At 37.4% G+C, this 12,832-nt stretch overlaps 3 protein-coding genes across 3 annotated transcripts; 1 reads left to right on the forward strand and 2 right to left on the reverse strand.

The window, feature by feature from the left end:
- The first annotated feature begins 3,423 nt into the window (after positions 1–3,423).
- Positions 3,424–4,615, forward strand: LOC106652286 (60S ribosomal protein L44). The gene is made up of 4 exons (XM_014371149.1): positions 3,424–3,507; positions 3,838–4,011; positions 4,327–4,443; positions 4,526–4,615. Exons 1-4 carry the CDS (start codon positions 3,505–3,507, stop codon positions 4,544–4,546), a joined length of 315 nt encoding a protein of 104 aa, XP_014226635.1. The 5' UTR covers positions 3,424–3,504; the 3' UTR covers positions 4,547–4,615.
- An 88-nt stretch (positions 4,616–4,703) lies between these two features.
- LOC106652284 (WASH complex subunit 3) lies at positions 4,704–5,736 on the reverse strand. Its single transcript, XM_014371147.2, has 3 exons — positions 5,423–5,736; positions 5,151–5,315; positions 4,704–5,083 (listed from the first exon to the last, which is right to left on the reverse strand). Exons 1-3 carry the CDS (start codon positions 5,471–5,473, stop codon positions 4,805–4,807), a joined length of 495 nt encoding a protein of 164 aa, XP_014226633.1. The 5' UTR covers positions 5,474–5,736; the 3' UTR covers positions 4,704–4,804.
- A 275-nt stretch (positions 5,737–6,011) lies between these two features.
- On the reverse strand, positions 6,012–11,238 carry LOC106652282 (NF-kappa-B inhibitor cactus-like). The gene is made up of 4 exons (XM_014371143.2): positions 10,292–11,238; positions 9,526–9,964; positions 9,102–9,451; positions 6,012–7,547 (listed from the first exon to the last, which is right to left on the reverse strand). The coding sequence occupies exons 2-4, from the start codon at positions 9,939–9,941 to the stop codon at positions 7,057–7,059; spliced, it is 1,257 nt and encodes a 418-aa protein (XP_014226629.1). The 5' UTR covers positions 9,942–9,964; positions 10,292–11,238; the 3' UTR covers positions 6,012–7,056.
- Between the last annotated feature and the right edge of the window lie 1,594 nt (positions 11,239–12,832).

Consider the following 12,832-nt stretch of genomic DNA (forward strand, 5'->3'; position numbering starts at 1 on the left):
CGCGTACATTATATAAATGTGCATGTATATTTCTCGCACGTTATATTCCGCGTTTGCCAGCGCGGCAAAGATTATATTTGAAAGCGACCGCGCGTCAATTTTTTTTTTTTTCGAACGAAAAAAATCTCGATTTCGACAAAGCGATTTGTCCAACGTTTCGAATGATGTAATAATAATAAAAACCGCTCGTCCGCGAGCTCTCAGCCACAAAAATACGCTGCTACACAAAATTATTATAAAATGATATTTCTTTTTTCATTTCGAAGCGTCGCGCGATCTCGCCTGCACGTCTTATACATGTGCGTAATATATAGCGCGTATTACATATACCCATTCGAGCGAGATAAGAATAAACGATAAGGAATGTACGATTTTTATCTCAAGAAAATAATCCATATCTTTGAATTTAAACCCGTTACGCGCCGCGTTGTTTATTCATCTGCTGCGATATATGTGTTATTCGAATCGTGTATTGGAGCATTGGAGATCTCGCGACGGGAATGACACAATTAACTATTCGCGATGTTCATTTTGAGGGGAAAAATACAGAATCGTAAGAGACGAGGTGATATAAAACATACCCCGAGATCGAGCTTATATCCTGTGCCCAAGGAAAGCTTGTACATCCGCGCAATGATAACGGGAACGTTAACAAGAGAGAAAGTAGAATAATTGACAAGGGGTGGATAGTGCAAGTTATATACATGTATAGCTACAGTGAGCGAAGAAACAATGTATACATGCATATAACTCCACAAGTACATGCTCGTATATAAGCTTTGTAAAAAGCTATGGAAGAACCGAGAGCGACAACTCGGCAAGAGAAGAGCGAGCGAGACACAAACACACTCACACACAGAGCTCTTGCTCGAGCTCGCGGCATCGACGAATCGCAGCAGCTTTCCATCTTTGTTTCTCCAACGAAGCTCGCGATGATTTGCCTTTTGACGAGCCATACGCGGCTACTACATACACGCGATTAAGCTTTCAAGCCCGAGCTTACAATGAAACGCTCGATCGAGCAGGAAGACGCAGAAAGGCGCGGGAACTTTTAAACGATCGACGCTCGTAACGATCGTTCGATGCGAAAAATCGAGTTTTTCGCTGGCAGTGGGTTTTTGATACTTGGCCAAGACAGCGTCGATCGAGGCTGGTTCGATGAAAACCATAGAATCGATTGCATTCGGGCTTTAAATCTTTGCCACGTAGTCTCAAGGACATCGTCTTCTGCCGACCGGAAAAAATGGCGACCGGTTGCGCTTGCGCACACGACGAAAGGAGCTTCGTTTCGTATTTAGGACATTATTTAGGTAGCGTATTTGGTGACGATAGCTCGTTTATGCCCACCAAATGGCAATGTTATCGGAGAAAAATAAAAATAGTCCGTTATAGTTGCCTAGAAAACACCGGAAGAACCACCTCGGTAGGTCGTGCTTGCTCGCCTGTGTACGATCATTCTTATAGAAGCATCCTAATACACACACATACTCACACATATTTACACACACACACGAACGAATTGCGCTCTGACACTTGATACGTATTCATTCCGTACAACTTGCGAGCGCAACGAGTATACGCGTATGCGTGGCGGGCGCGTATACGAACGCACTCGCACACGCGCTCACCATCGAAAATGCATGATTGGGTGCGTGTGCATGCGTGCGTAACGTTGTAATACAAATGAAATAAAAAAAAACTGCTAAATCCATATAGAAGTGTACTAATACGTATGTATCTTGTCGCTCTGACTCAATGCGGCACGCATACTACTTTATACATGCGCGAGTTAATTCGATCGGCCAATCGCTGCCTGCTTATGCTCTCGACGCTTATTATATTGAATGTCGCATTAGCAACGCAGCACATACTAATAACGTAATAATATTATACGAAATAATGTCCGCGAATAAATGCGTTGAAAATTTCAATCGACTCTCGGTACCTACGATTATCTTTGATATTTATATACACTGTCTCCGATGCACATATGCGTTTAAAAAGTGCATACACTGCATCGGTTAATTATGCTCGGCCGAGAATCGTACAATTGGAATATGCAAGATACTCGAGAGCATAGGTGTGTGTGTGTGTGAGTGTGCGGAATTGAGCTGGCCGCAGCAGCTGCACACAGATAGCACGTCTAGAAATGTAAGAATACGCGCGCATTATAAAAAATATATGTGTGTGCATTCGGAGGAAACGATATGGCTCACGGTGAGCTGCTTACATGCGAGTGCCTTTAGGAAGGAGTGAAAGACGCGATCGAACCGACAATTTCTATTTCGTGTATGTTTATGGTTGCCGCTGCAGCGAATTATGCCATCAAGGAGCGATTGCGAGAAGCTGTTCAGGTTAAATCAAATCTAATTAGGGCAATGACACCTAGAAGATGGATTTTTCGACAGTTGTCATCTATTTATTTTTGAAACATCTTCCCTGAGCTTCGCACTTTACAATAAATATCATATAAGTATGCAAGTATCGCTAAAGTCGAGCTTGCACTCGGCTCGAACTTCTTCAAGTATTCCGTCGTAAACTTAATTTCAGACAATGTGATCTCATTTCGAGTTATTCATCCTATAAAGCATCGTGCAGCACTATATGCAACAGAGTCACGAGCATGAGAACACTTTGAGAGATTCGATGCGTTTTTGGTCCGACGTTGGTTACTCCTTAGCTGAAAATTACGCGAGCCTACGACACACTGCAATCACACGTATATCGTATTCCAAGACCGAATATTTTTTCCAAGTTCGAAAATAGCATGGTCAAATGTTTTTTTTTCTTCAATCAAATATATTGAATTGTACATCAGCAAGTTCAATCGAGCACAATGATTGATCGATACTTTGCTGCGCATCGTGTATGCATTAGCAACGAAGAGCTATATTCGTTCGTTCTATTTCGTTCATTCGACGATGTATCTAAAATCTGTGAAATAATCGGTGTTTTTCAGGGTGGATGAATTTTTAACAATTGTCTTACAAGCGGATAAACGATAACGACAATCAGTAAAAATATTAATATTTTTTTAAGTACCGACGGTTGGTAATATTTGTTCTATGAGACACTCGATGATGCATGCCAACTTTGAGAAAAATGTGAATATTTATTACAATTCACTTAAATTCTTCTCGTAATTACATTATGTTTGAAAGGCAAATTATAATAATGCAAATTTTAATCATTGAACCAACCAGATCCGATTTTTCTCGATCAATTATTTTCGGTAAATTAACATTTTTTAATATTTATTAAATAAATTTGTTGTTAGAATTAAAAAATTCTGATTATCCTGAAAATCGATCATTTAATAGAGTATTAGTTTATTTTTAAACCATCAAAAAAAGAATTTCCCGCCGAATCAATCGACAGGCCGACGGCGCCTCCTACCTGCGCAGTACATTATTGTAGAGCGTGCCGCCTTTCGCTCGTCGGGCTCGTGGCCGTACTCGAAGTTTCATCTCTTTTACGCATCGCTCTTCTTATAACGAATATACGATGGTAGGCCCACGAATTTTTTTTTAATTAGTGCTATAATAATCTTTAAAAAACGATGCAATCGTATAATTGCACCGTGTGATTATGACTTTCTGCAGTTGTGATAAAATCCATCTCATTGTTGGCAAAAATAGTTATTGTTACTCCGAGTCGATTTCGGCAACGTGTTCGGGGCTTAACCTCCTTGCTTATGTGCAACAAAAAGAGAAATGAGATCTATTCGGTTCATTTTATAAAACGAATCTTTAAAATATTAATATTTATCTTTTAACCAATTATCACAAAAAGGTTTGTCTCTTGAAATATTTACTTATGATTCAACTTTTATTATAGGTGAATGTACCAAAGCAGAGACGCACTTTCTGCCAAAAGTGCAAAGTGCACAAGACCCATAAGGTCACTCAGTACAAGAAGAGCAAGGAGAGGCATGCTAGCCAGGGTCGCAGACGTTACGACCGCAAACAGCAAGGTTTTGGAGGTCAAACTAAGCCCATCTTCAGAAAGAAGGTACACTTTGCTTAACATTACCTTTATCTACTTTGATATAACTTAGATGAGAATGTCCATTTGGATCTCAACTGTTCTTATAACTCTCGTACCACTTGTTAAACTTGGAATGTATCCCATGTCAATATTATTGTAACTTATTTTCATTTTGTTAACTTAATATTTCCATGAAAATTTAATTAATATATTTTTGGATACTTTTTAATCTGAAAATTTCAATTAGATTGTAATCGAGTAACAAAATCAAGTTGTTGATAGATTCATACAAGATCTTTTCTTTACTTGTTACTAATGCATATTTTTAATTTAAAACAGGCTAAGACCACCAAGAAAATTGTTTTGAGGATGGAATGCACTGAGTGCAAGTACAGAAAGCAAGTTCCTCTGAAAAGGTGCAAGCATTTCGAACTTGGAGGCGACAAGAAGAGGAAGGTTAGATCGAATTTCAAAATTCATTTACATTCTTTTTGATTAAAAATCTAAAATGCTAATGACATTTTTATTTTTTTTACAGGGACAAATGATTCAGTTCTAAGAAGTTTTACATCTTTAACTTTAGGAGCTGTATTTATTTAATTTAAATAAAAAATGTGAAAAAATATTAGTAAATTTGTTTTATATTTACTTGAAAAAAGATTTCACATCATTTCCAATCACTCCTCTATCTTTATTGTATTTCTTTATTTTCAACTTTATAATTTCTCTCACACTAAATACAAAAATAGTTATAAAAGATTAATGAAAAATATGTAACAAATCATTCGATTATTGTTCAGAATAACAAAGTTTTAATTTAGTCTAGTACTGATGAATCCAATCCTTCTTGTTCCATTTTGAGTTTAACTGCTGGTTTTGGTACACCAACCTGTACCATCTTGAAGTATTTTGCATATACTGGGTCTAATTTTGTTTTCTGGGTCGAAGATTCATCAATTTTGGAATCCTCTTTAATACTTTCATCTTTTGAGTCTGTATTCTGTTCTTGTGTTTGTGTCGGAGCTTCAGATGTGACATCAACAGAAGCTACATTTTTTTCTTGTTTAATTTCATTTTCAGGTTGAATTGTCGAAAGCTTTAATTTTATACAGTAATTAGAATAATTAAGTATTTCAAAATTTCGTGTTCACTCAATTTGTTACCTTTGTTTCTAGCAGAATCAATGAAGCTTCAACTCTTTGCAACTTATTTTCAAATTCAAATAATTTTTCTTCGCAGCTCAGACTAAATTTATTTAAATATGTCACAACATATGATATAAAATGATTTATAAAAGCTATCGTTCTCTTTTCATTGATTGGTGGAACCTGACCAAAAAGAAATAAAAATATTCAACAGTTTAACAGTTAGTTTAATAAAATGATATTCACTTCTGATGTAGTTAAGTCAACATAGAAAGTAACAAGTATCAAACCTTTGTGTAATCAACTGATGCTTCAATCATCGGAATGTCAAGATCACTCATGTTTTTATGTAAATGATTGATCCTTCAAGTGGTGAAGTATTATTAATCAAATGATCCAAACTATAAAACCATTTATTGCGAGCGGAGTTATCTCTAATCATACACATTTACAAAACTCATTGAGTGTTAAACACTTTCATACATTGTTGTTATGATGTAGCAGAACAAATACTGCATAGCATGTATTCTGCTCTTTTCTTAAACTTCTTTATCGACTTTTATCGACGATGCATACACATTTTTGAAATTTTCATTATTTATTCATGTAATAAATTTTTCTGTTTGTTAAATATTCAAATGAATTATTAAAGTTTTTTATTTGAAAAGTTTTTATTGTACATGTTTGAATTAATATCAAGCTGTAACTAATTATCGTTATTAATTGCCTTGAGATTTCGATTGGTTTTTATATTTATTTTGATAGAAAAAAATAACATTTAATTTAAACTTTATCTTCAAAAAGAAAAGATTCATTTCATGCAACTTTTAGAAGATATAAAAATTGTAGATAAATGTGTATAAATAATTCTCTACAATCTGATTAATAGAAATCTTTTATTGAACAATGATGCTATTTTCTACTTGTTGAACGACATGATCATTAAAATACAGGATATAAAATTCATTCAGTAACAAAAGGTATTAAAATATTATTAAGAGCATATTTCTTTAAAATAGTCAAGTTAATTATCTTTGATTGATGAAAAATTGGACGCATACCTTATTGTTTATAACGTATTTTTTATTTTCGAAAAATATTTCCAAGATTTGATATTTAAAAATTTTACACTGTATAATTTCATTATGCTTTTTACCACGCCATATCCCAAAGTCAGTTGATATAAATTTGATTGAAAAAATGTGAGATTGTGGTATACCTAGTTGAGACGACGAAGCTCTTAGAATGGTGAAAAAGCGCAAATAATTTTCAAAAAATAAAAGTAGTTCGACACGAGCACGATCGCAATTTCTCTTATTGTGTATGAACACGATTTCTTAAAGTGTTTGGGCCCTACCAGGAGTAAATATTATTAAAAATAAAAACGTTTGCTTTAACGCCATATAAATATTTCTTTTTTATTTTAAGCTAATGAGAATGTAATATTCTTTTCACTTCAAAATAAATAATATATTTCGTTATTATATACACTATTTTGGCTAGGTACATTACTTTTATACGATGCATTACAGGTTTCTTTACATTTTGAATGTATTGTTGTATTTTTCATTTATAAATTATGAACTGGATCGTCTGATTTGTCCTTCAATAGAAACCCCTATCTATAAATAGTATAATAAAAAAAATGGTATTACTTTTGCGACTACGAGTCGAATTTAACATTTCCTATTAAAGATTAGTTTATTGTTTTTTCTTATATCATAACAAATATATTTCCACGTGATTGTTGCTGTACAAATTGAGCCTGAGAAATCTAGAGAATCATTATTCTCTAATCTCTTTCCTGAGCTCTTTAAAAGGGTGAGTGGGGAGATTGTTGTTGACATTAATGAGCTTTTTGAATGAAACAAAAAAATATTGACACTTTCTCTAAGACCTTCTCGGCGAGAGTTCATGGCGATCTTCAACTCGAAGCTAGTATGACAGTGGGAACGTCGCCCATGTAGCCGGACACCGTGAGGTCTCTCATTAGATCTAAGAACTCCTTTTCACTGAGTCTCTCGCTGCTGGTATCCTCGTCATCTTCGTCGTCGTCGTCGAGGTAAATAAACTCATCCTCATCATCATCGTCTTCGCCGCTGTCGCTGTCATCGCTGTACTGATAAGGCGGCCCCGAAGGTATTGCCCCGAGCTTTTCAAGCTCAACGGTCAATCGGTCTTCCTGGTGGACCAGTTCGTAGGGTGTCAAGCCGGCCCACGTTTCGGCCTCGATTTCAGCACGAGCCTCCTTGATTAAGTAACGCATAATTTCCACGTGTCCGAATAGGACGGCGTAATGTAGGGCTGTTTGGCCACTGCGCCCGTCTTTGGTTTCGACGTTGGCTCCGGCTTTCACGAGCTCGCGCACGATGTCCAAGTGACCTTTCGAAACTGCCAGGTGTAGACATGTCTCGCCTGAAATTAGAAAAAAAAGCATAATTTATAAATAATTCTAATGACTAAATTATTCATTTATTATAATTATGAAGACACCGTACATTGTTAAATTATGCTAAAATTCAAATAATGAAAATTATCGAATGAAACAAGCGAGGCTTCACTGAGGCATGAATGAATAATCCTGAAAAAGTAAGTTCTGACAAATAATTGCTTTAGATCTGAGTAATTTTCTGCATCCGTTGTTGCATAATTAAATGTCATCTCATGAGATTGTTTTTAACGCCTCGTGTAGGCAGTAAACTAATAACAACGATTTTACTAGGAGGAACGATCAAAGACAATTTGCCGATGCAGTAAGCTTTGCATACATTTTTTTAATGAATGAAAAAAAAGAAAGGAAAAAGGTGTGTCATTGTGGCACATATAAGTATGTGGATCAGAGCAAAATAGTCGTCTGTTCCTTCTTTTCTTCGGAGCTTATATGCACGTGTATGAGTAAGTACATGTGTGCTCATGTGCGCGTGGTTCACGGCCTCAAGTGTACACAACATGCCTTCCCTGCCGTATAAGCCGACCCATACACACACACATACATACGCAATGAGTAAAAGTTTCCGGCTATCCTTCAGCGCGCGGGGGTATTCCCAAGTTCAAGGCATTTTCAATCATCGACGGCTGGGAATATGGATACGTAATTCCTTGGGTATGCCCCTTTGGCCGCTTGTCAAAGCCTGGCATTTTTCCGAACGTTCAAGAGCGGTGTCATTGTTTGGCAAATTACAGAAATCGGCCGATTTTTTGTATGCTACCTAACGCGTATTTACCCGCGTGCAATTAATCAAATATTTACACCTATATTTTTAATTTGAAATTATTCGTCGCGTCGCTGGGAATTGGATTCACCTTGATCAGTGCGAATAGACGTTTTTCTTATTGCGAATAAATGGTTCATTGTCTTGACGAATCGAAACCAAAAACAATTAAATTCGGATCTTTTCGTCTGTAACGAAAAACATTACGACAATAATAAAATATCGAAGCGCATCGAAGAACTCGATCTTATTTCTTCTTTCAATTTCCGTGGCGGTCTGTGCAAACATCGTTGCTCGTGTAATAGTCAGCGCGCGCGGGTATTTCCAAAAACGTATATGCCGCAATGGTATCTGACGAAACTATGAATAGATATCGGTAAATCTCGTAAAATTCATAACTGCTCCGATGCGTATAATACACACGCTGTTTTTTTGATGTACGATAACCGGTGATGCGGTATCGCGTAATTTTCATTTTTCTTATTTATCGCCGTTCCGTGACGTTTTTTAAATTCTATAAACGCTCGGTAGCATAATACCTTGTTTACTTATACGAAACTTCAACACGTGGGGTCGTTATATACGTTTAATGATCATGAATATATACAGTCGCGAGACACAATTCATATATGTCGAGTACCAGGAAATCGATTTTTAAGAAGTAGATGATAATTGATACAGTATCATGTTTATCAAAAAGTTATGCACTTAATAATACTTGTAGATGTAAGATAGTTTAAATATATTTTTAGCTTACCATCATAATTTTTCAGCTCAAGATTTTGAGGAACTGTAACAGGAACAACTTTACTTGATGCAGATTCTTCTGTTACAGACAATGGAGTTACTAAAGCTTTTACACATTCAAAATTTCCACTCAAACATGCTATATGGAGAGCAGTATTTCCTCTATCATTTTCAACATTAAGACAAGCTCCCTCCAGAATCAGCTTTCTTACTATAGTTGGATGGTTTAACCAGGCAGCAAGATGAAGGGCTGTTTGATCATCATTGTTCTTAAAGTCAAGAAGGCAAGGGTGTGGAGCCAGAGAAATGAGGTACCACGCCAAGTTGACAAAATTTTGCATTATAGCCACATGAAGTTTTCTACAAATTTTATATAAACATTGTAATTAATTTAATAACTAAATTTCAAGATCAAAAATGTTATTTACACTTACGTATTTCCTTCATCATCATCTTGAGTATAACATTCTTTCCATGAATCAGAATCATTGTTTGGCAAAATTGTAGATATATCAACGTCTTCAGCATCTTCAACATTACCACTATCATCTAGTTCTTGATAATACTGGTCTAATTTATCATCATCACCAATTGATATATCTAAACTTGGTTCAGAAAAATTGGATAAATTTAATTGTTCATTCTCTGTTATGCTGTCTAATTTATTGGGTTCAACATTTTTGGATTCACAATCTAAACAGCAGGATTCAGAAGAGACACTAGCTTGGGATCTGACAAGATTACCAGATAAAAATCCAGAATCTATTGTTGCTGCAGTTTGGTGTTTATCAGAATCATCAATCTTTTTTTCTCCTTCGTCAGACTGTTTGGTAGAAGTTTGCAATGACATATTGGAAAAATTGCTGTTTGATTCTGCAAAAAAAGGTACATTTTCATTATAATCAATTGGCAGAGTAATTTTAATAGTATATTATTTGTATTTAATATTATTTTGACAAATATGAAATGAGAATAGTTGAAAAAATTAAAAAATAACTCATGGTTAAAGAGCAAATTTGGGTTAATCACTTCAACCATAAGAGAAAGTAATCCTTGTAAATACATTCACATTTAGGAACTTGTTCATCAGAGCGACTGTACTTGGTTGAAAAAAAAAGCAATAAATAACATGTGCTGACAGACGACACGAAAGTTTTAAAGGCACAATGATGCATAGAGAGCCATAGAGAGTCAACATACCTTGGAGGTGAATGTGGACCAGTCAAAAGCAGAATGACTTTTTCGTTGTTGATGTTTTCCTTATTGTTGGTGTAGCTGGATGTTAATAATACTCTCGGGGCGCTCTATACGCATGGATGCACACACAATACACGTATACAACATACACAGATTGCACTTTCGGATGGCTCACTCCTGTTTTTTTTTGCGGACTCTCTTATGTGTGCGTGCGGTGCTGGTTGGTAAAGCCCCAAGCGCTCGATTTATATCGTCGTGTAGTAGCAAGTATCAAAGTTGAACTTTTCGTCGATCGGGTCGTGTGTGGCCAATTTTTATTCTCATTATCACGGGTCGCGACGATTGTTGTGGCGATCAGACGACAAGAGACGACGACGACGACGGGACAGACGTGCAAAAAAGGAACGCCAAGCGGAAGAGCAAAGGAGTTTTTTGCGTGAAATACGTTGGCTTGGCCAGCAGCAGCAGCGAGTGAAAAAGTATACACGATATCTCCTTCTCTTCTACGTTGAGAATAAACTGACCTGACGTATATAATATGCACGTATTTTGCCTGTCTCGCGGGCGCTACACACGGGAACGATAATACATATACAGTGATAGAGGAGAGCTTCGCTAAAACACTGACACATACACAAGCAGTACACACTGGCATACACAGCAGCAGAGTATACAAACGCACACACACACTTACTGGACACAGAGTGGTGCACGCTTCACTGCTGCCTGCGACGCACGGTAAAAGCAAGAAAGAACGCTAAAAATTCTGCACGGGAATATAGGAGCCGAGAGAAACCGAGCCTCCCAAGCCTATATTGCGCTGTGCATGCAGACTCTTAACTGTTGCCGCTACCGCTGGCTGATCGCAAACTCGGGCCTGGCCAGGCAGAAGCAGGCAATATCGGTTTTGCGCTCTCGAGAGGGGAGCTCCAACGACGTCGCGGCGGTGGCTGCTGCTGTGCCAGCCAGCATAGCGTACATACGGCAGCAGATTTGATCGGCTGTGGCGTTGCGTATAATGAACTATCTTGGGTTTTCCCGATATTTTATAGCGTCGCGCCTTGACTCGCGGAGCGCGTGCGACTCGTTGTGACTGTTGTTGTATGTATTATATGCATGCCTCCGCGCGCGTTTATGTATAATAATCGACCTCTTCTTTTTATGAATGCGTGCATTATATTTAATATATGAGAATGCGGAGAAGCAGTTCGATCGCGATTCACATGAAAGGGCTCGTTTAGTGCCATATATTCGAGAGGGAAACCCGTATGACATTAAATATTATTATCCTTTGCCGAACCGAAGATATCTTAGAGATGTTTTTTTTTTTAAGAGATCAACGACATCCCGCGGCTTTATCAAATTTTTTTTCCCATCCCCAGAATGAGGTCATAAATGTTTTGCTTTTTCTATGTTCGAAACCGATGTACGTTTCCCAGGTCTCGTACACACACACCCGATTCGGTGTCGGTGAGACATTTAAATTTTTACAATTTCAACGACGAAAACATATTATCGAGACTAGAAAAATCGGGCAAAAACTTACTCACTATATATATGTATCGGAGTTTTCGCTGCTGCTGCAAATGTGTGCCGATGATTAACAAGAAGTATACAACAAGATCGCGAGTGCAGTCATTGGCGTCGGTCGCTGTTTATTTTGCGCCTCAATAACAATAATTCGGTTTATATACACAGGCGCGCGCGTGGGTATGACCAAGCGAGATATTTACACGTTGGGTTTTTAGGAAGTAAGTAGGACGTTTTCTAATCGTCGCCGCCGCTCGATACATAAAGGGGAAAGCCGTCTCAAATATATTTCTTATAATCGGTATGTGCGTTATATACCCGAGTTTGTGATCGCGCGTGCGAGCGAGCACACACACACACACACGCGGCTCGGTTCGATTTTATCGATCGGATCTCTAGCCGCGCATGCAGGTGCAAATAACATCGTCGCAGGGTTTCTGGCGCTAATCTGATTGATCGACGTTTCGGCGTTATAACATTTATACACGCGACGAAAAGGAATTTTAGAAACTTTTTTCCTTTTATTTATATAAAAAAAATACCGTATCGATGAATGTGTCATTATTAATTATATTTTTCGTGAGCGTGTCATCCGATGCGCTAATTGTACTGCAACGATGCATCAACACGAGCATTATAGGCCGTGAAAAAAGCGTCTATTTTTCGAGTCCGCGGCACGCATATAATTGTGTGCAGTTGGAAGTTGTTGTATGCACAAACGACGCGATGGAAAACTCGAGAGAGAGCCGCGTGTGCTCTTTTTGCGAACAATGTGCACACAAGCGGGAGCGAGCAGTTTTTTTTTTTTTTTTTTTTTTTTTTCGTACCACCTGCAAGAATCGCATTGTCCTGCGAAGTCGGTTTAACCCAAACGTACAATACGTTTATATTCTTCTGTGAAGAAGGAACGTTTTTCACGAACGATCGTTAACTGAAGGTAAAAGCCGCGCACGCATTTAACGGATTGTAATAACTGCCTGGACGTTTTACAAGTTAAACTGCTCTCGCATATAT

The sequence above is a fragment of the Trichogramma pretiosum genome, unplaced genomic scaffold (assembly GCF_000599845.2).
Source record: "Trichogramma pretiosum strain Unisexual culture from Peru unplaced genomic scaffold, Tpre_2.0 scaffold29, whole genome shotgun sequence".
Taxonomy (NCBI): domain Eukaryota; kingdom Metazoa; phylum Arthropoda; class Insecta; order Hymenoptera; family Trichogrammatidae; genus Trichogramma; species Trichogramma pretiosum.